The sequence below is a fragment of the Colletotrichum higginsianum genome, chromosome 11, assembly GCF_001672515.1.
Source record: "Colletotrichum higginsianum IMI 349063 chromosome 11, whole genome shotgun sequence".
Lineage (NCBI taxonomy): Eukaryota > Fungi > Ascomycota > Sordariomycetes > Glomerellales > Glomerellaceae > Colletotrichum > Colletotrichum higginsianum.
In genome coordinates, this window is record NC_030963.1 from 508,757 (window position 1) to 532,762 (window position 24,006).

The 24,006-nt window shown below is 51.1% G+C and overlaps 5 protein-coding genes across 5 annotated transcripts; 3 read left to right on the forward strand and 2 right to left on the reverse strand.

The window, feature by feature from the left end:
* Positions 1–9,112: 9,112 nt before the first annotated feature.
* On the forward strand, positions 9,113–10,360 carry CH63R_14490 (uncharacterized protein; the record flags this gene model as incomplete). The annotated part of the gene is made up of 1 exon (XM_018309464.1): positions 9,113–10,360. One exon carries the CDS (start codon positions 9,113–9,115, stop codon positions 10,358–10,360), a length of 1,248 nt encoding a protein of 415 aa, XP_018150707.1.
* Positions 10,361–15,361: 5,001 nt separating this feature from the next.
* CH63R_14491 (TAM domain methyltransferase) lies at positions 15,362–16,986 on the forward strand (the record flags this gene model as incomplete). Its single annotated transcript, XM_018309465.1, has 7 exons — positions 15,362–15,394; positions 15,458–15,641; positions 15,854–15,984; positions 16,101–16,138; positions 16,193–16,330; positions 16,380–16,799; positions 16,860–16,986. 7 exons carry the CDS (start codon positions 15,362–15,364, stop codon positions 16,984–16,986), a joined length of 1,071 nt encoding a protein of 356 aa, XP_018150708.1.
* Positions 16,987–18,649: 1,663 nt separating this feature from the next.
* Positions 18,650–18,889, forward strand: CH63R_14492 (glycosyl hydrolase family 18; the record flags this gene model as incomplete). Its single annotated transcript, XM_018309466.1, has 1 exon — positions 18,650–18,889. One exon carries the CDS (start codon positions 18,650–18,652, stop codon positions 18,887–18,889), a length of 240 nt encoding a protein of 79 aa, XP_018150709.1.
* Positions 18,890–19,569: 680 nt separating this feature from the next.
* CH63R_14493 (C-x8-C-x5-C-x3-H type zinc finger protein) lies at positions 19,570–20,768 on the reverse strand (the record flags this gene model as incomplete). Its single annotated transcript, XM_018309467.1, has 3 exons — positions 19,570–19,828; positions 20,124–20,239; positions 20,751–20,768. 3 exons carry the CDS (start codon positions 20,766–20,768, stop codon positions 19,570–19,572), a joined length of 393 nt encoding a protein of 130 aa, XP_018150710.1.
* Positions 20,769–23,602: 2,834 nt separating this feature from the next.
* Positions 23,603–23,809, reverse strand: CH63R_14494 (uncharacterized protein; the record flags this gene model as incomplete). Its single annotated transcript, XM_018309468.1, has 1 exon — positions 23,603–23,809. One exon carries the CDS (start codon positions 23,807–23,809, stop codon positions 23,603–23,605), a length of 207 nt encoding a protein of 68 aa, XP_018150711.1.
* Between the last annotated feature and the right edge of the window lie 197 nt (positions 23,810–24,006).

The following is a 24,006-nucleotide window of genomic DNA, read 5'->3' on the forward strand; positions in this document are numbered from 1 at the left end:
ACCTTTCGCGAACTTTCTCTTCACAAAGTATCCACTGTTAGTAGCTGTTAAGATCATAGAGGGCTCCAGCCCACCGCACTATCATTTCTCATCATCAGCCCACGTGAGCTGAATTTCACCATCATGGCCGTCTCTCTAGACGCAGGGCCATCGATCACGGTTCACGGGGACGCCAGTACATCTCGACGGTCTGGACGTGTCCGGAAACCGACCGCAAAGGTCAGAGTGGTTGAGCAAGTCAGCTACCAAGACAATGCGGAGCTTAAAGACGAGATCAACAAGCTCTCAAACCTCGTCCAGGATCTCCTACGACGGGACGCCGAAAGGGAACAGTTCCTGAAAGACTGTTTGATGAAGATCGAATCCTTGGAGAAAGAGCTTCAGGAAGAGAAGCAGCGTTCAGACCGGCACCAACGTGGTCTAGCAAGGTCCATGCATGCTGTTAGCACAGGACCCAGCGAGTCTGCCCAGAGTCTCCAAGGGCATCCCTTACACACAGCCCAGAACCAGCCGCCCCAAGTTCGGTCCTACGCGATGGTGGCAAGCCAGCCACTTACCAGACAACTGCATGAAACAACCCCAGCAAAACAAGCCGCAAACCGGGCGGCTTCAAAAGACCTTCGCATCTTCGCACGTCTGCCACCTGAAAGCCCGCTCCGCAACGAGAGAGCCTACGACATCTACGCGTTCGTTCGTGAAAAGCTAAGTCCCCAAGCTCGAGAAGCCCTCAAGGGGATCGACCATGTCAAGACAGGATTAGCACTCCTACCATCGTCAGCAGATGGGGCAAAAGTCCTGCTAGAGAACAGAGAACAGATTGCTGCCCTTCTCCAGGCACAGGCGGTCGAGCAGCGCGACACCTGGATCCGGGCCTATATCGCAAACGTCCCTTACACCAGACACTGCCTGCTCACCAACACTGAGCTGGAAATCACGACCGAGGAGCTCCTTGAAGAGATCCAGGCCACGACGAAACTCAAGCCCGAAAAAGCATACTTTTCCAGAAAAGACGAAGCCGAAAGGCTAGGCACGGTGACAGCCTGGTTCAAGGCGGAAGCCGTAAGGCAACTACCAAGGCGCCTCCGTTTGATGGGGGCCAGCGTTTTCGTCAACCTGCAGTTTCCGAAGGAGAAGAGGTCTCCCCAATGCCACCGCTGCGGCGGCTTTCACAACGAACGAACGTGTACCAGAAGGAAGAGATGCCTCAAGTGCAGCTCTCCTTCCCACACGACCGAACAACACCGGGCACCTTGCGGCGGCACTGAGGGTCACGATGGCTGTGACTGCCCCTTTAAGTGTCCGTCGTGTAACGGGCCCCATGCCGCCTTTGACGTGACTTGCCCTATCAGACCAAAAGTGGTGAGGGGCGTAGTCCAGAGGAGGAACAAGGCACAGCTACGGGCCATCCGAGCCGAGGGAGAGAGATCGTGGAGGCTTGCGACCCAGCAGTCGCATCAACAATCCCGAGAAAGAGGAGAAGAGATGGACTGCAACCAAGCTAATGAGGGACATCAGGAGAATGCGGCCCTCTAGAGTCCTGCAGATCATGCAGGCGAACGTGGCCAGACGACCGCTCGCACACGAAACGGCACTGAATCTAGCCTACGCGGCCCATGTCGACATACTGCTACTTCAAGAGCCCGCTATCCGCTCGGAAGAGAGAAGGCTCACAAGATGCCACCCGGGCTTCGAGATCTTCACCCCAGTAGACAACTGGATTGAAGACAGACCAAGGGTGCTCACCTACCTCCGCAGAGGAACGGGACTACGGGGCGTACAAACACGCCCGCTGCCCAGCCCATCCACAGACCTGCTCTTCCTACAACTCCTGGCGGGAAAGCGGAAAGTTCTCACAGTCATCAACGTGTACAACGCCCCTTGTGGCTCGCTGCGACCAGGCCAAGCGATTAGGGATATCATAACAGCCTGGCAACCCGGACACCAGGAACGTGTGTTGGTCGCGGGGGATTTCAACCTCCGTCATTGGACCTGGCAACCCGAGGCGACCAGCTCCTCGGACGCTGATGACCTGGTGGAATGGACAGAAACCGTTGGCCTTGTCCTCCTGTCGCCGATAGGTGAAGCCACACATAAGGACGGCAACACGTTAGACCTATGCTGGGCGTCCGGCAGCCTCCACGGGGCATCCACCAGCATAGAAACGTCCCTACACACAACGTCAGACCACGAAAGCCTGCTGACCCGGGTCCCCTTGGCCCTAACCGATCCGGTCGACCCAACCCCGGGGAGGTTCCGGCTTGACACAATGGACGAGAAGCTCTTCCTCGACATCCTTCAGCGAAGTATACATCCCGTGCGCCATACTGCAAGCAACGCAAGAGACCCACAGGCCCTGGACATGCTAGCACAGCAACTCACAGATTGCCTTGTAGAAGCGCTTACGGCTTCTACAAGGCGTGCGCTTGGCAGAGGACCTGGGAGACCATACTGGGACGAGAACTGCAGGCGGAAACACCGAGCCTACACGACCAAGAGAGCAACTGTGGCAAGACTCTGCGCCTTGGGAATAGATTGTCAATGGGAGCGAAACGAGGAGGACGCTCTGAAACAGGACTTTCTCCATCAGCTGCGGCGCTCTAAGGACACGTACTGGAGAGGAAAGATCGCCGCAGCCTCCACTGGCAAAGATGTGTTTGAAATGGTCGGGTGGCAGAAGGCCAAGGGATCCTTCCAGACCCCTCCACTCCGGGATGGGAGCAATCCAACCGCGCTCATCTCACAACCGAAGGAGAAGCGGGATCTGTTCGCCCGCGTCCTCCTCAGAAATGCTGCCATCTCCACGGACATACCAGCAGAGAGCCCAGGACCTCGCCTGGAGGCCAATCTTCCTTTCCCGCGTGTTACAAAAGACGAGGTACAAACGTCAATCTTCTCTGCGAGAAGCACCACCCCCGGGTCCGACGGAATCACAACGGCCGTCCTCAAGACAGCGTGGCCCGTTATCGAGGACATCGTCTTCCGGCTCTACAGCGGATGCGTATGCGAGGGCTGGCATCCCACCTGTTTCAAAGAAGCTATCCTAGTCATCCTGCCTAAGCCGGGCAAGAGAGACAGGGCGCTCCCGCGCTCGTATAGGCCAATCGCGCTGTTGTCTGTGCTTGGAAAAGGCTTGGAGAGACTTGTCGCAAGAAGGCTTGCCTGGATCACAGTCAAGTTCCAGGTACTGCACGACCAACAGTTTGGGGCCCTCCCCCTCCGCTCGTGTAGCGACCTCATCGCTGCTGCCATCCACGATATCGAGTGTGCCTGGCAAAGAGGTCGTGTCACCTCTATGCTTACGCTCGACATCAAAGGGGCCTTCGACGCTGTGCTGCCAGGGAGGCTGATCCGACGCCTCCGATGCCAAGGATGGCCGGAGAACCTCGTGCGGTGGGTCTCGAGTTTCGTCCTCGGGAGAAGAGCAAGAATAAGGCTAGACGGAGAGATGGGGGACGTCTTCGACCTTGAGTGTGGGCTACCACAGGGCTCGCCCGTGTCTCCCATCCTCTTCATGCTTCACATCGAACCCTTATTCAAGCTGGGCACTGTTCATCCAGGCAGGAAGCGATCTCGATTTGGCTACGCCGACGACATTGCCATCATGGCAAGCTCAACCTCACTAGAGGACAATTGTGCCCTGCTAGCGAAAGAATGGGAAGAAGCCCAAGAATGGGGGGCGTTAGAGGGAATCACTTTCGACACCGATAAATCCGAGCTCATCCACTTCACCAAGAGACCAAAAGATAGAAACCCGCCAATCACCGTCAGACTGCTGGACGGGAGACAGCACACAGTTCAGGCTGTCAATCAAGGGGCCTCCCTACGGTGGCTTGGGGTCCACTTCGACCGGAGACTCACTTTCAAGAACCATGTGAAAGGCCACTGCGCCAAAGCATGCCAAGTGGTCAACGGACTACGGGGACTAGGGAACACCGCCTGGGGCGCGCCGACACACCTGCTGCGCCGTGCTATTACCTCCTGCGTATTGCCCATTCAGTACTATGCGTCAGAGGCATGGTGGCCGGGCAGGAATCGGATCAAGAACGGACACATCGCCTCGAACGGGGTCAACGGTCTACTCAACCAACTCGACATTACGCAAGCCAAGGCTATTCGAGCCGCACTTCCTGTGTATAGAACGACGCCTGTATCGATCCTACAGCGTGAAGCTGCCCTGCCCCCAGCAGAGGTGATGCTAGATGCGAAGCTCCATAAAGCCTCCGTAAGGATCCATCGCCTTGACGATCGACACCCCCTCCGAACGAGGCTCGGAGAGAGGCCCGGACCGGACTCAAGACTACGGCGAATGGCAAGCCTTATCGAGAGACATGCCGAATACATCGACCCGCTAGAGCTACCGCCTTGGGAGCGCTCAGCCGACTGGCACACAGCCCTGAGCATGGTCGGCTATGAACCAAGGAAGACCAAGGATGAACTGGCCACCGCCTTTACAGACAGATTGGGAGCACTCTCAAAGCGGGACATTGTTGTCTATACTGACGGTTCCCAAATGGTGGACGGTAGCAGAACAGCCGCTGGAGCAGGCTGGGTCGGGTACCAGGCCACACGGCAGATCTTCCGAGGATCAGAGCCGCTCGGCCACCAGACGGAGGTCTTTGACGCAGAAGCGCAAGCCGCTTTTCGGGGCCTACTGGAAGCCATGAGGTCCCCCACGGCGCGGATGGCAGACAATGTTCACATCTGCCTCGACAACCTCGCAGTCACAGCCAGACTCGTCACCCGGAGCCCAGGAAGCAGCCAGGCTAGGTTTAGGGCCTTTAGTGAGCTCTCCGTCTCTTGGGCACAGAGAGGACGGACGAGCTGGACGAGGCCTGGCAGGGTATACATTTGGTGGTGCCCTGGACACACGGGAATAGCAGGAAACGAGGAAGCAGACGCTCTTGCCAAGGAGGCCTGCAGACAAATCCCAGAATCACAGCCACAGCCTACATTGGCGCACTTGAAGCGGGAGTCCAGAGCAGCCGATCTCCAGGCTTTCGCCAGGAGATGGCCGTCAATCTGCCCTCGGCAGTATGCCGACCTTGGGATAAGTCCTCATCCCAAGCCCCCCGAACTTCGCCTTCCTCGGCATTTGCTAGGAAGGCTATATGCGGCAAGATCGCATCATGGAGACTTCGCAGCGTACCACGAGAGATTCGCCCACCAAGACGCACTGCTTCACTGCAGTTGCGGAAGACGCAAAACCCCAGTACACTTCTACTTCTGCAAGCGTGGCCGTAAGGCCACCCCGCGGCATCTCCGCCGACGTATGGCGAAGGCAAGCATAGATTTTCTGCTAGGTACTACGCAGGGAGCTTCTCTTCTGTGCGAATGGATGGAGGCGACCAATTTCTTTTCCGAAATCTGCCCAAGTCACTGAACAGGAACGTTAGGTGAAGACGGCAGCCTGTAAAATAGTTTAGATTAGGATAGACCATGTCGGCATCGCCCGGCACGTCCCTTTTTACTCTGGACGTTAAATACATCATCATCATCATCATCACCGACTTTCAGATCGCAGTCCTAGGTTGAGGACCGACTTCGAGATGTCGGTCCCAACAACAAGACCTAAGGATATAAGGACATTCATTCCCGTAGACAGATTACCTTCCATAGCTCTTCAGCAATCAACTTCGTGATTCACTCTACCATAAGTGACTCTTAGATTATCCTTCTGTTGTGACCACGACAAGTTATCTACAACTTGAGTATACGACTGATCACCGCATCCTCACCAACAAGATTACCAACAAGCCAGCAAGACCCCAGCACTGTTCATTGAGTACTGACCTCAGCTATCTGTTAGCAGAAACACCACTGTCGGATATCTGACCGTAACAACCAATATACACATTATTGCTGGCTGCCAAGCTGTCGCCTGACATCCGCTCACTATGCATGTACGTTAGCGGGTATGCTGACTTATATATTGTTGTACGAAGGTAGTGAAAGTGGATCGTTCACTTGTGTACTCCGTTAAGTCAACATACCCACTTTCGGACACCCCCCACATGCGGACACCCAAAAAATGAAGCCATCTCCAACATCACCACTATTTTCACTTAATTACTGCCCTCTTCTAGATGCCACTACAATACAGTCTTCAGCTTCACTAGGTAAATCAGACTCGCTGGATTCACCTGCAGTATCCTCTTTTTCACCAGCCTCAACCTGCGCCTTCTGCACGTCTGAGATAGTGGCAAACTTGGTGTTAGGATCCAGCTGGACTGCCTTCCTCTTTCTGACTGTAGTATTAGTCACTTGGGCCTGCAGAAGCTCCAGCTTGTGCTGGGCAGTAGCCAGCTCATAGGCCTTCTCGTTGAAGCCTTTTTTCACCTTCATAAAAAGGAGGCGTTGAGTACTGGCGTCATTGTCCAGCTCTGTGAATAGCTTCAGTTGGCCAGCCAGGTCCTTCATCTTCCTTGGCGTCGACCATACCACTGCAGACGACGCAGATGCCCATCCTTCAGCTTCCCTGCCTTCCTTGCCTCTAGACTGCCCTTTGCTGACCTGATCTGACGATGCTGATGGCTTTGGTGTTGTTGGGAGTAGGAGGGAGCTCATCAGAGGCTTCGCCATAGAGACAGGCCATAACCCTGTCCATTTCCAACCACTTCTGATGTTCTTGATCGTCATACCTGCAAGGGCAGCCTTATAATAACAGCCTAAGAAGTTCCTCTTGCCTACAATAGTAGAGTCATTCCATTGACTAAGGTATCCAAGCTCCTTCCTATAGGCTGCCTTGAGAGGGCTAAAGACTGCTTGATCAAGTGGCTGGAGGACATGGGAGGTGTGTGGCGGTAAGAATAGTAGATGGATGTTGTTTATATAGCATAACCACATAAAGTCTGTCGTTGTATGACTCCCATGCCCATCCAGGATCAATAGTCTAGCCTCCTTCTTGTTATCCTTGCCCTGAGGGACAGTCTGAGGGATGAAGGCCTTCTGCAGCCATTCAACTGCAGTAGCATCTGTTGTCCAGCCATTTTCCGTTGCTGTAAATAGCCATCCTTCATAAGGGCCAAGATCCAGAGGAAACCACTGCTGCTGGACTGTCTTGCCCTTGTATATAATGAGGGGATGAAGCCTCTGGCCCAGGGCAGAGATGCATTCGATGATGGATACCCATGCCCTTGATCCAGGCTGTTTCTTGCGAACAGACTTCGTCTCAGACATGCCCAGCACCAGCCCATTAGATCCCTGGCCCTCAAGGATACCAGTCTCATCCATGTTATATCTATTGGCTGGTTTAATGCCCTGGACCTCTGGTATGGCGAGGAGTTTGAACCATTCCCTGATGACCTCAGTAGATGCCCCATTAATACGTCTGGAGTCAATAGGGCGACTTCTCTGGACCTTGATAGATGGGTTTCTCTTGAGGAAGGCTTGGATCCATCCTTTGCCTATAGGCTCTGTGTCCCCCATAGCATGAAGGATCCTTTCTGCGAATACCTTCACCTGCTGATGAGTTGGAGCAAGGCCAAGGGCATGCTGGATTCGCACCCATTCAGCCAGCTTAGCCTCCTGGTCAGGGGAAAGCCTCTGGAGATCTGCAAAGGCAATAACCCTTGACTGGGCACCAGTCATGCGTCGATATATCGTTGTTCGAGGGATCCCATACTCGCGAGATGCACTCTTAATAGCCTGGCCACGACTGATAGCCTCAAGAGCCTGTTGAAGCTGATCTTCGGTATATTGGGTCATAATACCTAAAAGAAGGTATGCTGAAAAAATGAGCCCATTTGGATAAGGTAGGATAATGTTGTGATGGGTTGAAGTTGGAGGAGGGTGGTGGTGATGAGGGGGAAATGAGGCATTTTTGGGTGTCCGCATGTGGGGGGTGTCCGAAAGTGGGTATGTTGACTTAACGTATTAGTAGATAATCCCGGTTCTGTGCACTGACACGCAAGTGGCACAACTACTGATGCGTACTCTAACACAAAACTCCAGAGAAACACATTACTGACACAATGCTGCTGCCAGTCTGTTGATTAAAGCCATCTTTGTCCCGTCCGTCATGTAAGTGTGGGTGGCTAGTGGCTACTACTTTTGACAGGGGTAGTCAGAAAATGGCTATGCCAACTTGCATCTCTCCAGAATCGACGAGGTTTATTTTGGAGCTACAGGTTAATTGATTAATCAACTGCACTGGTGATGCTGTAATTTGTCTTATTCGGTTGTGAAGAAGGAAGAGATCGCAGCTGAAAGGAGCTTCTGACGGCGGTCGTAATATGGTCTGGCAGATCTGTATGACATGATTGGCCCACATCGTCCGCCATCTCCACTCATACAGCGGAATCCGGTCAGCGATCCAAATATTTAGCAGAAAAATGAGCTATTAGTGATTACTATAGTTGTGGGCAAAGATTACCCCATTCCCTGTTCAGAATCTTCACAATCAAGCTGATCTAAGCACCAGTACTTCGCGCACTCAGGGAATTTGCAAGTGCTGAACCAGTTAGGTTGTCTATTCACGCTAACTGTTTCACCACCTTGTGGAAGCAACCATCGAAGAGAATAATCATAAGGCAAGAAGTATCTGATATGGATACAGAACTTGCCTATCATACTATAGTACCTATCACGTCGTCGCACGAGCACGCTGGTCGTTTATTTGGGTGTGTAGTCACGCTGTGGTTGGCCGCATAGGCGGACGGACGGACTAATTAACGCGCTACGGGCTTTCCGTCGAGCCGACAAGCCGTCGGCATTAACGTACCACGGCCCGGGCCCGACGAGTGCCGGAACTGCCGTTACCCCTACCGAGAATCATCCCCTTGTACGAGGCTTTTTCGTTGTTATCTACCTTCCATGATTACTGATATGTTTTTATGAGTTTTCCATTGACACGTATAGATAGATACATGCGAAAGAAATCGGGTGCAAGAATGATCAACTATCAGACATCAAAACTATCAAGGTTCCAGTGCAGAGTTGTAGCTAATATGGACGGACTGATATCACACCGATCTCCGGCGTGGCCTTTGTGGTCTTTGAGCCTTCTCGCTGTCGATGAGATATAAGGGATGATGGACGGAACGTGACGGAGAGGCTTCATTAACATTCACATTAACAACCAACCACTCAACCACGCAGAACGCCTCTATTCAAAATGGCCGAGACTATTGACTTTGACTACCTGGTCATCGGCGCCGGAGCCATGGGAATGGCATTCGTCGACACGATTCTCACCGACACCCAAAAGACCGTGGCAATTGTCGACCGCTATGCTCGCCCGAGCGGGCATTGGACCGTTGCCTACCCTTACGTGCGCCTCCACCAACCTTCCTCCTGCTATGGAGTCAATTCCAAAGACCTTGGAGAGAACGCCATCGACAAAGTGGGCTGGAACAAGGGCCTTTTGGAGCTTGCCTCCCGAGATGAGGTTTGCGCTTACTACGATACCGTCATGCAGCACACATTTCTCCCATCCGGACGCGTCGCCTACTATCCCAAGCACGAATATACCGGCGGGCGGGAATTTCATTCTATCATGACCGGCAAGGCTTATCAAGTAGGGGAAGGGACTCGTATTGTTGATGCTACCTACATGAAAGTCGTGGTCCCTTCCATGCGCAAGCCTCCCTACGAAGTTGCAGAAGATGTCGAGGTTGTCACGCCCAACGACATGCCGAGCGCGCAACGACCGCACATCAACTACACTGTGGTGGGTGCTGGCAAGACAGGCGCCGATGCTTGTCTCTGGTTGCTAGCCAACGACATCGACCCGGACCGCATCACCTGGGTCATGCCACGGGACTCGTTCTACATGGAACGCGGAAACTTTCAGTCGGGTAGAATGTTCGCCGGAAAAAACCGCGTTGGTTTGATCGCCCTTTTGGATTCCATTACTACGGCTTCGTCGATTGACGACATGCTGAAGAGTCTCGTGGCTTGCCAGCAACTTCTCCAGCTGGACGACAAAGTCTGGCCTACCATGTACCACTGCTCCACGGTTTCACTCGCCGAGTTGGAACAGCTGCGGAAAATCAAGAACATCGTCCGAAAAGGCCGCATCCTCCGCATCAGCCGGAACGAGGTGCTGCTACAGCACGGCAGCTACACGCCCAATCCCGATTCCCTCTTCATCGACTGCTCTGCAAACGGACTGGAGAAGCTTCCCCCAACGCCCGTATTCCAGGACGACAAAATCACTCTCCAGTCCGTCCGCAAGTGTCAGCAAGTCTTCAGCGCTGCCTTCATTGCGCACGTCGAGGCCGCGTACAAAGATGACGAGACTAAGAACAAGCTCTGCCGACCGATCCCGCACCCGAACGAGCCTGCGGACTATGCTCTCGCGTATCTGCAAACATTCTTGAACGCGCTGTATTGGAATTCGTTCCCGAAAACAAGGTCGTAGGTGTCGCAGTCTCGTCTGGACATGTCGCGCAATACCATACTGCCTCTCCTCGAGGGTCAAAGCGACCCGGAAGCCACTCTCAAGGGGTTTTATAGTCAACTCGAAAAAGCGTGTGACAAATTGAGAATTCTTATCAAGGATCTACCCCAGGGAGACGCCGCCGCCAAGTTTGAGGGACTACTCGGTTAAGTTCAAAGTATCAAAAGTAGTGTTTAGTGCTGTACAAAATTAGAGATAACGTAGTTGATAAGCAAGCTGGACAGACAATCAAGCTAGAAACCTATTTTCAACTAACTCAAGTACCCCCCATTTGAACCACCTCATCCACCACATCAACATCACTTATGCCACTATTCCCATCGATTATTCCTCGACCCTACCACCTACCTAGACGCAGATTTCTGGCTCACTAGGTAATTCTGACCCGCTGGATTCATCTCCATCATCTTCTCCTTTACCTGCTTCAATTTGGGTCCTCTATATGTCTCCCATACTAACAAACTTGGTGTTGGGATCTAACTGGACCTTTTTTCTCCTACCCTGTTGCTGGCTGTTGATGTGGGCCTGTAATTCTTCATTCTGATGCTCTACAAAGGCTAGTCTATAGACCTGGTTATCTTGTCCCTTCTGGATCTTTCGGAATAGATGCCTCTGGGTATAGATGCTCTGGGACTCCTGCCTCAGCTGACTAAACAGCTGAAGCTGATGCTGAAGGTCAGCAGACTTTCGTGGTGTTGACCATGGGACTTCGGAAACAGCAGATTCCCATTGATGACTGCTGCCCTGACTGCCTGCTGGTTGACTAGAGGATCCCTGACTGCCTGGTATATCCTTGGATACGAAGGAGTTGGATAGAGGTCGTAATAGACTAATAGGCCATAGTCCAGTGTGCTTCCAGCCACTCTTGATGATCTGGGCAGTAAGGGCATCCTTCCTTGCCCTCCTATAACAGTTAAGGAAGTTCCTTTTCCCTGCTATAGTTGAGTCATTCCATAGGTTGAGATATCCAAGGTATTTCCTATAGGCAGCCTTTAGAGGTCGAAAGACTGACTGGTCTAGAGGTTGAAGGACGTGAGATGTATGTGCTGGCAGGAAGATGAGATAGATGTTATGCTGTATACACTGCCACATGAAGTCTGTGGTAGTATGGCTGTGATGTCCATCCAGGATAAGCAGTCTGGCCTCATCAGCTTGCCTAGGGGCAGTCTGGGAGATGAGGACCTTCTCCAGCCATTCTAGGGCAGTAGCATCAGTTGTCCAGCCATTATCTGTAGCTGTAAACTGCCACCCAGCATATCCAGAGAGATCTAGAGGAAACCACTGCTTCTGGACTGCCTTGCCCTTATATATAACAAGGGGAAGCAGAGACTGCCCATCAGCAGAGATGCATTCAATAAGGGATACCCATACTCGAGATCCAGGGTGTTTCCTCTGGATATACTGAGTTTCTGAGGAGCCCAGGACCAGCCCATTAGTCCCTTTGCCCTCCATGATACCATTCTCATCCATATTCCACCTGTTGGTTGGTTTGATGCCCTTGACTGCTGGCAGATCTAGACGATGGAACTATTCCTGGATAATATTAGCCGTAGCCCTATTAATACGTCTGGCATCTACTGCTCTGCTCCTTTGAGTGTTAACAGAGGGATTCCTGCAAAGGAATCTAGTCAACCACTTCCTCCCAAGTGGTTGAAAGACATCTAGAACACGCCTAGCCAGCTCTCTAAGCTGCTGATGACTAGGACCAAAGCCTAGGGCAGCCTGAGTATTAACCCACTGGCTGAGGAGGCTTTCCTGGGTCTCAGAGAGCTTCTGCTGGCCAGCAAAAGCAATATGCTTTGATTGGGTTCCTTGGATCCGATGACGACGGGTTGGATAGGGGATTCCCCAGGTTAATGCTGCCCTGCGGATGCTGCTGCCGTCTGCAACATCCTCAAGAGCTCGTTCGACTGCATATTCTGTCTATTGCCTCATTGTATAGAGATAAAGGTATGCTGAAAGAATGGTGTTATTTGGACTAGATTTGCAATTGTTGTGGTTGTTTGAAGTAGAAGGGTCATATGGAAGTGGGTGGGGTGAAGCTGTTGATGACGTGGTTCAAGTGCAGGGGTGGTTCAAATGAGGGGTGGTTGAGTTATCCCACGATACGGGTGTTACAGCGGATCATCTGCAACATACCCACAGCTGTGTAAGAGATCTGATCTCATGGAATCACAACATGGCGGTCTATCCAGGGTTGTTCTCAATAGGTCCTGCTTGCCTGCACCTTTTTCACTTCTGCAAGTCCATCGCCTAACATCAATCTTTGTGTCATCCTGCACCAAGAACTTCTAAGGTACCTTATCTGTCTTTGCCTCTTGAGACTCGCCATGCCCAGTCATAGACTTTAACGTGTTGTTCGTCTTCATGTTGCACTTCAAGATTTGACCAGCCACGAGCCCCCAATCTTGCGTGCCGGCACGAAAAGCTGAGACAAGTCAGGATTGGGGGTCATGTCACTCCCGTCGTCCACGTGAAGTTACGATGCATGAATGCCAGGGGCTCGGGAGGAGAATCGCGATCGATTCACTCGAATTGAAAGACAAAGACGAGAGCACATTCGAATCGTGCCCCTGTCTCGTGGATAATGTCGGACTCAGACACAGCGCGGAAGACGGCCTCTTGCGCGGCGATCATTGTGTATTCTCAACACTGGTCTCTGTCTTCACAAAACCTTAAAAACACAACCTTTACCGTAAAAAAACTCAATGTGCACTCGAACTCGAGTTGTTTGTTAGCGCAAGCAAGACCGTTTCACAATTCGATGGATTACGGATAGAAACGCTGCTATTTGACAGAGCGCGTGCAAGGAGAACAATCGAGCGGGTCACATTATTATATGTACAGGCCACTCTGTGCGCTTGCTACAGGGCGGCAGCGCCCGAGACTACCCCGCTAGACGCTACTGGATCCTTCCTAACACTTTCCAAACTCACTTACGGACGTTCTTCCAACTACACACCACGCTCACGACGTTTGAGACCAGCACTCAACATGAGAGATTCCGACCAAATATGATCTGGAACCTTCGATGCCGCGAGATTTGGCGAACGTTCATTGGTTGGATGTAATATCCCACTGACCCGAGTTCCAGGGGCTTGTGGTCGTTGCTTGCACCACAATTGGTCGCAAGTCAACTGTGACGTGTCTGGCGAGATCCGAGAATCAGCAAACTTGATCAGCGCACATGGCTGAGATTTGCATGCCTCTATCTCGTGGTTTTGGCGCTTTCTCACACAAGCCGCCTTGGCCATTCACCGGATGCATATCGGTTCGTAGCCGTGACCCTACTTGACCGGAACTGCCACCCGTCTACATATGTGGGAATGGATTGACGAGTATGGCTCAACCCAATCAAGCTGTGGAAACAGTATGCAAATAATCAAAAAGTGGGGTTCAGGCGCTTACGGGCCTGTAAGTACAAACAAGGGCTCGTCTCGGTACCAGCAACTCCGAAACAACAAAAATATCTATCATTATCGCCCACATCAGGTCTTCCCGTCTCTTTTCATAATCATCTGACGACGTAAAAAATAACCGAACTGAAGCCATCGCATACACACCGTGGCTGAGAACTGTCACTTCCGTTCGGTTCTGAGCATGGCTGACAGGTCACCCGCTGACGCGCATCCCGAGACAACCTTACAACTCCTGATCTTCCCACTCATGATGTCCCTGGATCCCTAATAATTAAATCTAGGTCTTTGGCGTTTAATTGATCCCGATCCAACCTGACAAGTAACTGAAAACCAAGAGTCGAATCTCGATGAGCGATCTTTTGACCACATGTGGCTAACAGAGTCCCTACCAACTGTCATTTCGAGATCGACGACCTCGAGGAAGAGGGGACTTAGTCAAAGCTCCTGGACTTCGTATTCATTGTTTCCGTGATCCGAAGCCACTAAAACAACCAATCAGTAACTTGGAGCCTGGTGGAGATCTTGGGCTTCAGGATTACAAGTTTCCTGTCTTGAGAGACAGTAGGAATATGTTTGAATACACTCAGGTACTGAGGTCGATCTGAATCCTCGTCGAGTTAACGAAAACGGTCGAAAGACCAAGCACTGTCGCCCCAATTTTCAACCCGCTGCTTGAGGGCGCTGGGGCTGAGGACATACAGGAGAAAAGAGACAAGAGGCCCATCGGCCTCTGGTCGGAAACGGACCTAAGCGGCGGGAACTGGGCACCTGGTATGAAGCCGGCACCACGGACGGTGTCGAGGGGATCTCCCTTGCTTTGTTCACCCGTTCTGTTGGCTGAACCCGAGCCTAAACACTTCTTTTCTGTTTTGGGGCGAGGGATGATTCAAGAAAGTAAAAGGTCCATACCTACTTCAATGTGTAAGTTGGATTAGCTATACGAGTGCTTTTCCGGTTGACGGCGTTGTAGCTGCGCTTTTTGGGGGCAGAAACCAAGAAGACGAAAGAGGAAGCGGAGGAGGACAGCACAGTCGTTGAGCGATTTACCAGTTGTGTATTCCATACGGGTTCATATCCCAGCTGAAAGGAAAATAAGTGCATCTTCCATCGAAATTTGGAAACTTCCCACCCACAGCCCATGATTTGCCTAAAGTTTCCTGGCTGGATAGACTCCCGACCAGCGCATGCGGAGGTAAACCTGACCTCGGGGAAGAATCGACCGATGCGACAACCCTGTCTAACCGGAAATACTCGAACCTTGATTCCGGCCATCTCGCATATGCAGGCATGAGTTGATAAAGCGACGCAAACCAATCATGTTGCCTAAAGTGCAATTCGAAGAACCAACAGACACAAACAAGCGGGGTTGCCACGCATGTGCATGGAGACAACAACAAGGGGCTTTCTCTTTACGGAAGGACACAAATTCCATATAGCAAGCCTGATCCCCCCTCACCTTGACTTTTCTTCTTCCTTCTGTCTTCATTCTCTCCTACTCATCCGAATTTTCGAGAATACCTGTCTCACGTACGACGTCGCAAAAATGGCCGATCACGCTCAGCAGCAAGAGGCCGAGGTAGCTTCCAGTCGCAATCCGTCTGTTCGTCAAAGCGTGTTGTTAAGCTGACTTTAAAACTAGGATTTTCAAACGGATGATGGTGCATCTTCTATCGGCGACTCGGTTGGTTGCACCTTTGACCTGCTTTTTTTTGTCCTTGGGGCTGACACCGCGCAGTCCAGCGACTCGCTAGCGTCTTTGCGATCAAGCATCCTCGACTATCGCCGAGAGAATGGTCGCACGTACCATCGGATGAGCGATGGAAGTGAGTGATCAGCCACTAAGTGGGTTTGGAGTCGAATGGCTAACATCAATCCGCCATGTACCAGAATACGTTCTTCCCAATGATGAGGTATGACCTCGTAGCTCACTCACATGAGCTTTGCTAATGCCGCAGTAAATCTGCAGAGAGAGCAAGACCGACTAGGTAGAAGTATTTTTGAGAAGGGTTGCCAATCGGTGCTGACATTTCTGCAGACATTACCCATCATCTGTGGATCTTGACCTGGGACGACAACATTGCCATCAGCCCGAAAAAGGACGGTGCCAAAAGGGTTCTGGATATTGGAACTGGCACAGGAATCTGGGCTCTGGACTACGGCAAGCCAGTGAATCAACCTGATCAGTTTAAATGCTGACTTTGTGCTAGCTGATGAACACCCGGAAGCAATCGTGTGTCATTTGAGTATAGTTCAGACTGAGTGAGTGGCTAACCTGTGTGTAGGTACTTGGCGTTGACCTCAGCCCAATTCAGCCGGACTTGTGAGTACTTTTCAAATTTGGGCTGTTGCGAAACCAGCTAACAACAGCGTGCAGCGTGCCTCCGAATTGCAGTTTTGAGCTAGACGACGTGGAAAAAGAATGGACTTGGAAGGAACCTTTCGACTTCATCTTCTTTAGAAACATGATTGCAAGCTTCAAGAGCTGGCCAGATATGATAGCCAAGGCATATGAGTGAGTATGGCCGTCGCTGATAACAGGTTCGTTTTACTGACTAGGTTAGAAACCTTGAGCCTGGCGGTTACATTGAGCTTCAAGACAACATGTTTCCGCTATTTTGCCAAGATGGGACCATGAGTGAGGACTACCTACCTTTGAAATGGACAAATCTGCTTGTGGAGGCTACAGAAAAGCTAGGACGCCCAGTCACTGTGGCTGCCAGCTTTAAGCAGATGCTAGAGGATGCCGGCTTTGTGGACGTCGAAGAGAAAAAGAGAATGTGGCCTATTAACCCGTGGCCCAAGGACGAGAAGCTAAGAGAGCTTGGTTCTTGGAGTCTGGAATCCGCCATGAGCGGCATCGAAGCGGTCTCGCTGGGTTTATTCACTCGGGTGCTGGACTGGAGCCCAGAAGAGACAAGGGTGTTCTGCGCCTATGTCAGGAACGAGCATAGGAAGATTGGAGTTCATGCGTACTACGACGTGTAAGTTCCCAGCAACAAACCTTCTAGTTGACCCGGCCGGGCCTGGCTAACCTCCTTCAGCTACGGAGTCTGGGGCCGCAAGCCTGAGAAGACAGATGAGGACGAGGAAACGGCTGCCACGGCCCCAGCCCCCGCTCCCGCTCCAGCTCCTGCCTCTGCCCCTGCCACAGCCGAAGATGAGTCTTGAGACGCTGCAGGGTATATTTTACTGTGTGTGGAGCCGTTGGATTGTTCCTACTCTTTTCAAAAACAGAAGTCCATGCCAAGACCCATTGTCTCTGAGGTGACTGGGCTGCCAGATCTCGACGGGTTTGAGAGGTTTCGGCACATTCGAAGCATGAATGCTTTTCTCATAGAGGCAACAATTTTTATAAACCGTTTGACAGAAGTTATTATTTCGATCAATAGTTTCGTGCAAGAAGGGCATTGAATGCCGTATGAAGTCGTCCAAAATCCCGTTCGTACTAATCGTGCAGATCCTGTAGGGTTTCAGGTAAGACATTGAGGCCACTAGTTAGATTAACGAGAGCCATTCAATGGAATCGTGGCCATTCACACGAATGTCCATCTTTAGTCATGCATCTGAGAACAACCTGAGCACGGCGTGGAGAGGCTGTTAGATTGATACCACTCGAGTAGGCCAGAGTAGTCAGACGCTATTGCTGACGTGTCAGTAACAGTTCATCGAGCCAATAAATCAGAAGTTGTGGGGATTGATGATGGTGACGGCGAGCCCGATCCAAACTATCAAGTCGTTTGATACAGAATTTGTGACATTTTTTTTCCCTGATGTATCATGTTCGCTCTACTTCAGCTTCTGCAAAAAACGTCGAAAGAGACGTCGATATCTAGTGGTGATCCTCTAATGGCTATGCCGCCTGTAAAATCGATCGTCGAATATCGTACCAGCAAGGCAATCATCACTGAACATCATTGAGGCCAGGACTAACGGCGCAATTGTTTTGGTGTTAGGACCACATGCACGCTAAGAAAGAATCAATGAGTATGTCTGACATATGGAGAAACCAGTATTTGATTAAGGTACTTACACATGACGCATCGCAGATTGAGCCGACATTTGGCGCCGCGTTCCGTGATGCCCTGAGACAATTCTGCAGCAGGACAACTAAACGTCAACATGGGTTATTTGGGTGGCCATACCCCCTCCCTGGTTGTGGTTCCACAAGTACGCGGGATCACTTTGACCGGGCCTTTCATAGCCACTCCTTCTATGCGGAACCGGGGCTCCGGGTTTGGGGCCCTCTGGTCGGACGAAATCTGGACGTCTGTTGGTCCTGTCGGCCCGCGACCTGTTGCCCCTTATCGAGGCGATGCTGCAGACGACGCAGGCGGCCACCGCGTGATGCAGACAGGGAGGACGACAAGAGCCGGAGCAACCACATCCGTTCCATTAGATGAGCCCCTAACAGACAATGAGTGTCCGGCCGACGGACTGGAGAGTCCCTATGAAGAAGACCTTGACGAAAGCGATGAAAGTAAGATAGAGGAGAGCGACGTAAAGGACGGACAGAGCGAAGACACAGAGGGATCATAGGATGCAGCCCCTGATTCTACAGGTGGAAGAAGAAGCTCCCATCTTATAGGGGATACACTGCAGGCCAACGGAGATAATTCTGCGTCAGAAGGTCCCTCCTATCACCCTGACCCCCTTCCAAAGAATCCTCCACCTAACATTTTGTTACAGACGCAACCCTGGCCGGCGACTACACAAGGACTGGACTGCTCTCGAGGACCTTATCCTGCGCTTAGGGTTAACAAGCACAACACACTGTCTGGCCCTCATTGTTATGCATCTGTACTGAACAAAGCGATCATAGATGCAGTGGACGATGGACCAGGACAACGCCGTCGGCGACAGCATGGACGACCTGCTCGGCACCGGGAAGGCCAACGGGATCTCTGATGAGGTCGTAAAGTGGTACAAGGACCGGGTGGCCAAAGAGACATCGAGACGACAGGCCGTTGAATTGAGCTGCTACTGGTCGTTGTGCGACGGATCGTGCACGACGGGCTACTTTAACGTGGCCGAGGCCTGCGGCTCGGCTTCGGGCCTCCAGAGCGAAGCTTGATGGCGTATGTAAGCAGACGCCTGTGTTGCTGCATCAGGCTCTATTAGCACTAGGCGCCCTAGGAGCGTAGACACCCTTAGAAAGGCAACGACAGGAGGCTTAGGTAAGGGATCTGTCGATATTCACACAGATTCCTTCTGTAAGTCAACAAACCCATTCTCTTGTAGCGTGCACGAGCCCCCCAAGACAGGACCCGCCCGCAATGCTTATTTCAACTACTTCTAAACCCAGCATAACCGGCACCTGCACATCATCACCGCGCTGCAATAGACCAGCCTATGGACTGGACGCTTTAAAGTCCTAGTCCTGGAATCAATAAGTGAGAATTGAATCGGGCTGCTTTGCAACAACCAGGAGGGCCCGTGTCCGGTACTACAGGTAGTGTTGTCGTCTCTAGTAGAGAAGTCGGCGCTATTGTCGTCGTCCTCATCGTCACATCGCATTAATAAGAGGAACAGGTAAGGGTCATTGTAAGTAGGTAGTCCTTGATGATGCTGACAATGTCGTTTTCAGGCGTCAACCGATGATGTTGCAAAAGGTAGCGAAGACGGTGCCAGGTAGCGAGGGAATCGAGTTTTTGAAGGGGCTGGTCTGTTCACTGGATTGGGCAGTCAACGACAATGCCGTTGAGATACGCGCATCATGACGCGGAGCATCTCGCGAACCTTACGGTCGGCTGACTATTTGCCTGAGCCGACGTCAATGAAGCTGAAAAGGGGCTGCGCCCGGCCGAAGCCACGTCCAAAGTCGGCGACGGTCCTCGCGGTTGGAATGTTTGAAACGATACCGGAGGAATGGAGCTTGTTGGCGTATCTGTTAAGGTTGAGGACTACCTGTACGATGATATTCCAATCCTCGCCAGCAGCCTTGGGATAGGCACTGGTAAAGTGATTCTTGGCAGTATCTGCCAAGCTCGCCAAAATATTGCTCGGTTGAATCCTGTGGATGGTTCAGGTCGCTAGTGGCGACGTTTTCAGTCGTGAGACCGGTTGGCCGAAAGAGTAGGTTAATCTGTATTTGAGGTCTCCAGTCAAATAAGTTCCCACTGGATTTCGCAAGAAGCACGCCGCCATGAGATGGTTGCAAGGAAAGAAAAACGAAAACCGCAATGACAGGTGAAAAAAGGGATGTGCAGCGGAATTTTCAGTGAACCGAAGGAAGGACTGGCCGTTATCCATTTTTCCTGGCAGCTCAGAAACAACGCCCAGAAGGCAGCCCTTTTGCGTATACACACCAGCTCTTCTTGACTGTTCTTGGAGGGTGAGAGGGTGGAACAGCGCTGCCGCTGAGATGAAACGCCATGAACGTGTAGGCACCCGAACCAACAGTGAAAGTGGGCTCCACAGCAAACTGTCGGGCGGTTACACAGCAAGCTTTCTATTGTTGTCGGCGATGATGTCCTAAGGTTGAGTTTGTCGGTCTTATTCCCGCCAAACTACAACAAGGTTTTTCCCAGCAAACAAGGTAACAAAAAATTAAAGACGTCACCTGGACTTTATAGAAGAGGGGGAAGCCGGTCGAAGAGCCTGGCTAAATTGACCATATGCAATCAATCACTCATGAAGATATTATTGCTTTCTACCAGGCGCTTGCGCCCTACGTAGCATTCCAACCACATCACTGCATATGCCAGCACCCAATATGCCACCAAATCCGAGGCTCGGTTTGTGTTACGATCGCCCTACAAGATGCTTACCAGTTTGGTTCGACAAAAGCCGAGAGCCAGACACAAGCTTTCTTCAAAAGGAACAAGAATATCAGGACAAATACAATGTCAGGTACCGTCTCTATGCAAAGAGCATGCAAATTAACGAAGAAATCTGCGAGCGATTATGGGCAATGATGTATATCCAGTACATACATAGTACGGCGATTTCATGTTATCGATCAGGTTTTCATCCAGTTCACTGATTTACCGGACCTAGGAAACTTGTCAACAAGGGATGACGATGCTTCCCCTACAACATGTTTCGATGAGCAACCATACGAAATTCAAGAGAAGGTGTTGGACTGTCGTCTGGAAGATGCTCTTGTGGGAATCGACTTTTTATGGGAAACTCTCACTACGATGATTCATTGCTTGACCTCAGGTAGACGGATCAAACCTTATACGATGCGTGTGAATCTCACAGTAAACAGGTATACTGCAGGATCCATCAGACAACGATATCGCCTTGAGAGTGTTCAAAGATGGTAGTCATGCCCGATTTTTTGAAAAAAGGGGAGATATTCGATGTGGGAATTGGCGAGAGTTCTCTATCACCAACAATTTTACACGTTTGGGGGCCAGAAGCCACATCCTCGGCAAAGAAGCCCCAACAAATTATATATCCATCAGCACATCCCCACGACGCCTATGGAATATAATTGTCGCACAACGGTCCGAAGTCTCCCTGCAGGTTGCGGTCATCGATTTGCGCGTTCTTCAAAGACTTGGCATTGCCTACGGCAGCACCACGGACGACTTGAAATTCCACAAAACCCCGTTTGCCACAAAACATCACCTCCTGGTCGCAGGATGGGTTCCAAGCAGAAGCATACTGGGCTTCCTCTCTATCCCGCAATACCACAGCCTGCTTCAGAAGGTAAAAATCAATACATCTATAGAAGCGGGTCAGTTGGTTCAGCTAAACCGAACTCTCTTCACAGGCGTTGACTCCTCAACAGATCAACTTACTCCCAATAAGTATAAAAAGAAGATTCCCTTCAGTTTGATACAACAGCAGCTTCGGAAACGCTGATTCCGGTTTAACATCAACACACCTCTGGCGGGTGGACTGTACCGATCATAGATCGTGTGACTGTGGATTCTGAACATCAGGCATGCTCTAGTTCCTGCTGCAACAAATCTGTTTTTGGCCACGAAACCCCCATTGTCTGTCATGTTTGGATCAGGAGTTCCGTCATCAGATTCGCTCTCTTCGTAGGCAAAATACCTATTTGCCCATATTTGCTGGTTACCGTCATTTCGCCTGATATTCAACCATTAGAACTGTATGATGTTCGTGAGTTGAAATTAACCGTAAGCAGAAACCATCAGAAAAGTGTACCTCGGCTATTCTAGCTAGACACTGTGACCCGCAATCTTCCTGTTTCTGTGAAGAGACTGGTGCAAAATGGAACGCAAAGGACGATTGACTCTGAAAAGCTCAGGTAGGCTTTTCTGGCGCGTTAGGCACTCGGCCAAGTTAAACTGCAGGCAAGGCGAGCCCCCGCTTTTACAACGCAGTTGTGATTCAACTGCTGTATGGAAATAGGACGTTGGACAATTGGGGATTAGGTTCAAGATGGCAGGCTAATTAAACAACTACACAACAGGAATGCGCAGCGAAACCCATATTCGGAGTAGCAAGCAGGAAATGGAAACAGCACTTATGGTCTTTGTGGAGACCAGGGCATAAAATCAGCACTGTACATTACGACGTTCAACAGAAGGCCCTCAGTGTCTTTCGGTGTAGGGGTAAAACTTGCACTCGATGTTGAGACTGGATCTGGTCTAGGTGCTGATTCAGGCAATAATTGCGAGTATCGCCGAGGGCATGCCTTTGAAGTCATTATATGGCCAACCACACATGACACCGATTGCATTTGTTTGGCGTCCGTGACGCGACTTCAACGATTTCAACCCCACTTGGCTCTCGCCTATTGTTTGATCTCGGATTACTGGACTTCTCCAATTGCAACCTGGGCTCAATGCGCTGGCGAGGCTTCAGAAATAGCTGCGGCGCTCCTTCGCGCCTCAAATGCCAATGTGCATGGAAGTGCTCATGTAGAAGAACAAGATTCTGTTCTTGTAAAGTTTTCAGTTTGTTTAAACATGGCAAACCGTACACTCGAGAGAAGGCTCCCGTACAGACCGTGGACTGGTTTGTATCATCCTTCGTGAGCAGCTTCCGTTGCTCTTCTACCTTGCGCAGGGCTTCTTGCGATACACAACCAAGCACTGCGCCATACATGGGCCCCAAAAGCTCAATCGGTATCCGTGTTTGCTTTTTGACTTGATTTGATCTGGGATCCGACAGCTGATTAAGGAACGCGTGCTTCATCGCTCGCCAAGCTTCGATTAGATTCAACATCGATGGATCTTTTCAAGTGCGCTTGAGCAGGGTATGGATGCCCTCAACCCGCAAAGTAGTCACATTGCCAAAATGGATGGATGCGCTGATCAACCCAGATTCTCACTAGCCTCTCCTTATATGGATTAAGCTAGAAGGACGTAAAATAGCCGTCTTCTCCGAGATGGTCAGTAAGATAATGTTTCTCAAACTGAGAAACACGCTCTTCAAAAATCACCTCAGATGACGAGCTGATAATCGAATACCAGGACTTGTAGAACTCTTCCCAGTGATCAATTGAAGTCGCTGCAGAGTCGCTGCTTGCTTCGGCTTGGCAAGGTCAAAAGCTGAATCACTGCCTTGTTCGGCTTGTTGGATCTCGGGGGACCCTACCATACGTCATAACCGAGTTCTTGTTCATTAGCCCCGGTTGCTCAGCCTTCATGAACTCTTTGGCCTTTCCTGTCTGCGGACCCGTATCGAGGGAAAATTCATGCCTCAATCCCATCACGTGGCCCAGCTCGTGCGCAAACACCTTCCACAAGTTCGCCTTCCACATGGGCATTGAGAACGCCGCGCTTTATACCAGCATCATGCTCATATCATTCGGATTGAGAAAGAATGCGGATGCTAAGACACCGCCTCGGCTCCCACTGTGTCACAAGGTAAAAGTTTTGTCCGCTAGGTTCTTGATCCAGTCGGACTTGACGCCCACGTCAAGATCATTCCATTTCTGGCAGACCATGTTAAGGTGTGTAGCAGCGGAGTCTGCGTCTTTTGAGGTCTTGAACCCTCCCCTGAAGACGATCCAATTGAGGGTAAAACCGGGGATACAGCGAGGGCATTCGCGGTTGCTACCGACCATGATCGAGCCGAGATTTTGGTTTGACGGAGGATAGGCTTTTAGGTTATGCAGGTCGGGACAAATTCACCTTCAGGGGCTTCGGACGAAGAGTAAAGATAGGTATTTTTATGCAGAGGTTGTGGCTCATGGTATTTGGATAGTCAGGGAAGTATCATTGCACAGGAGGCTATTAATGAAGATGAGTGAGGTTGCACTGG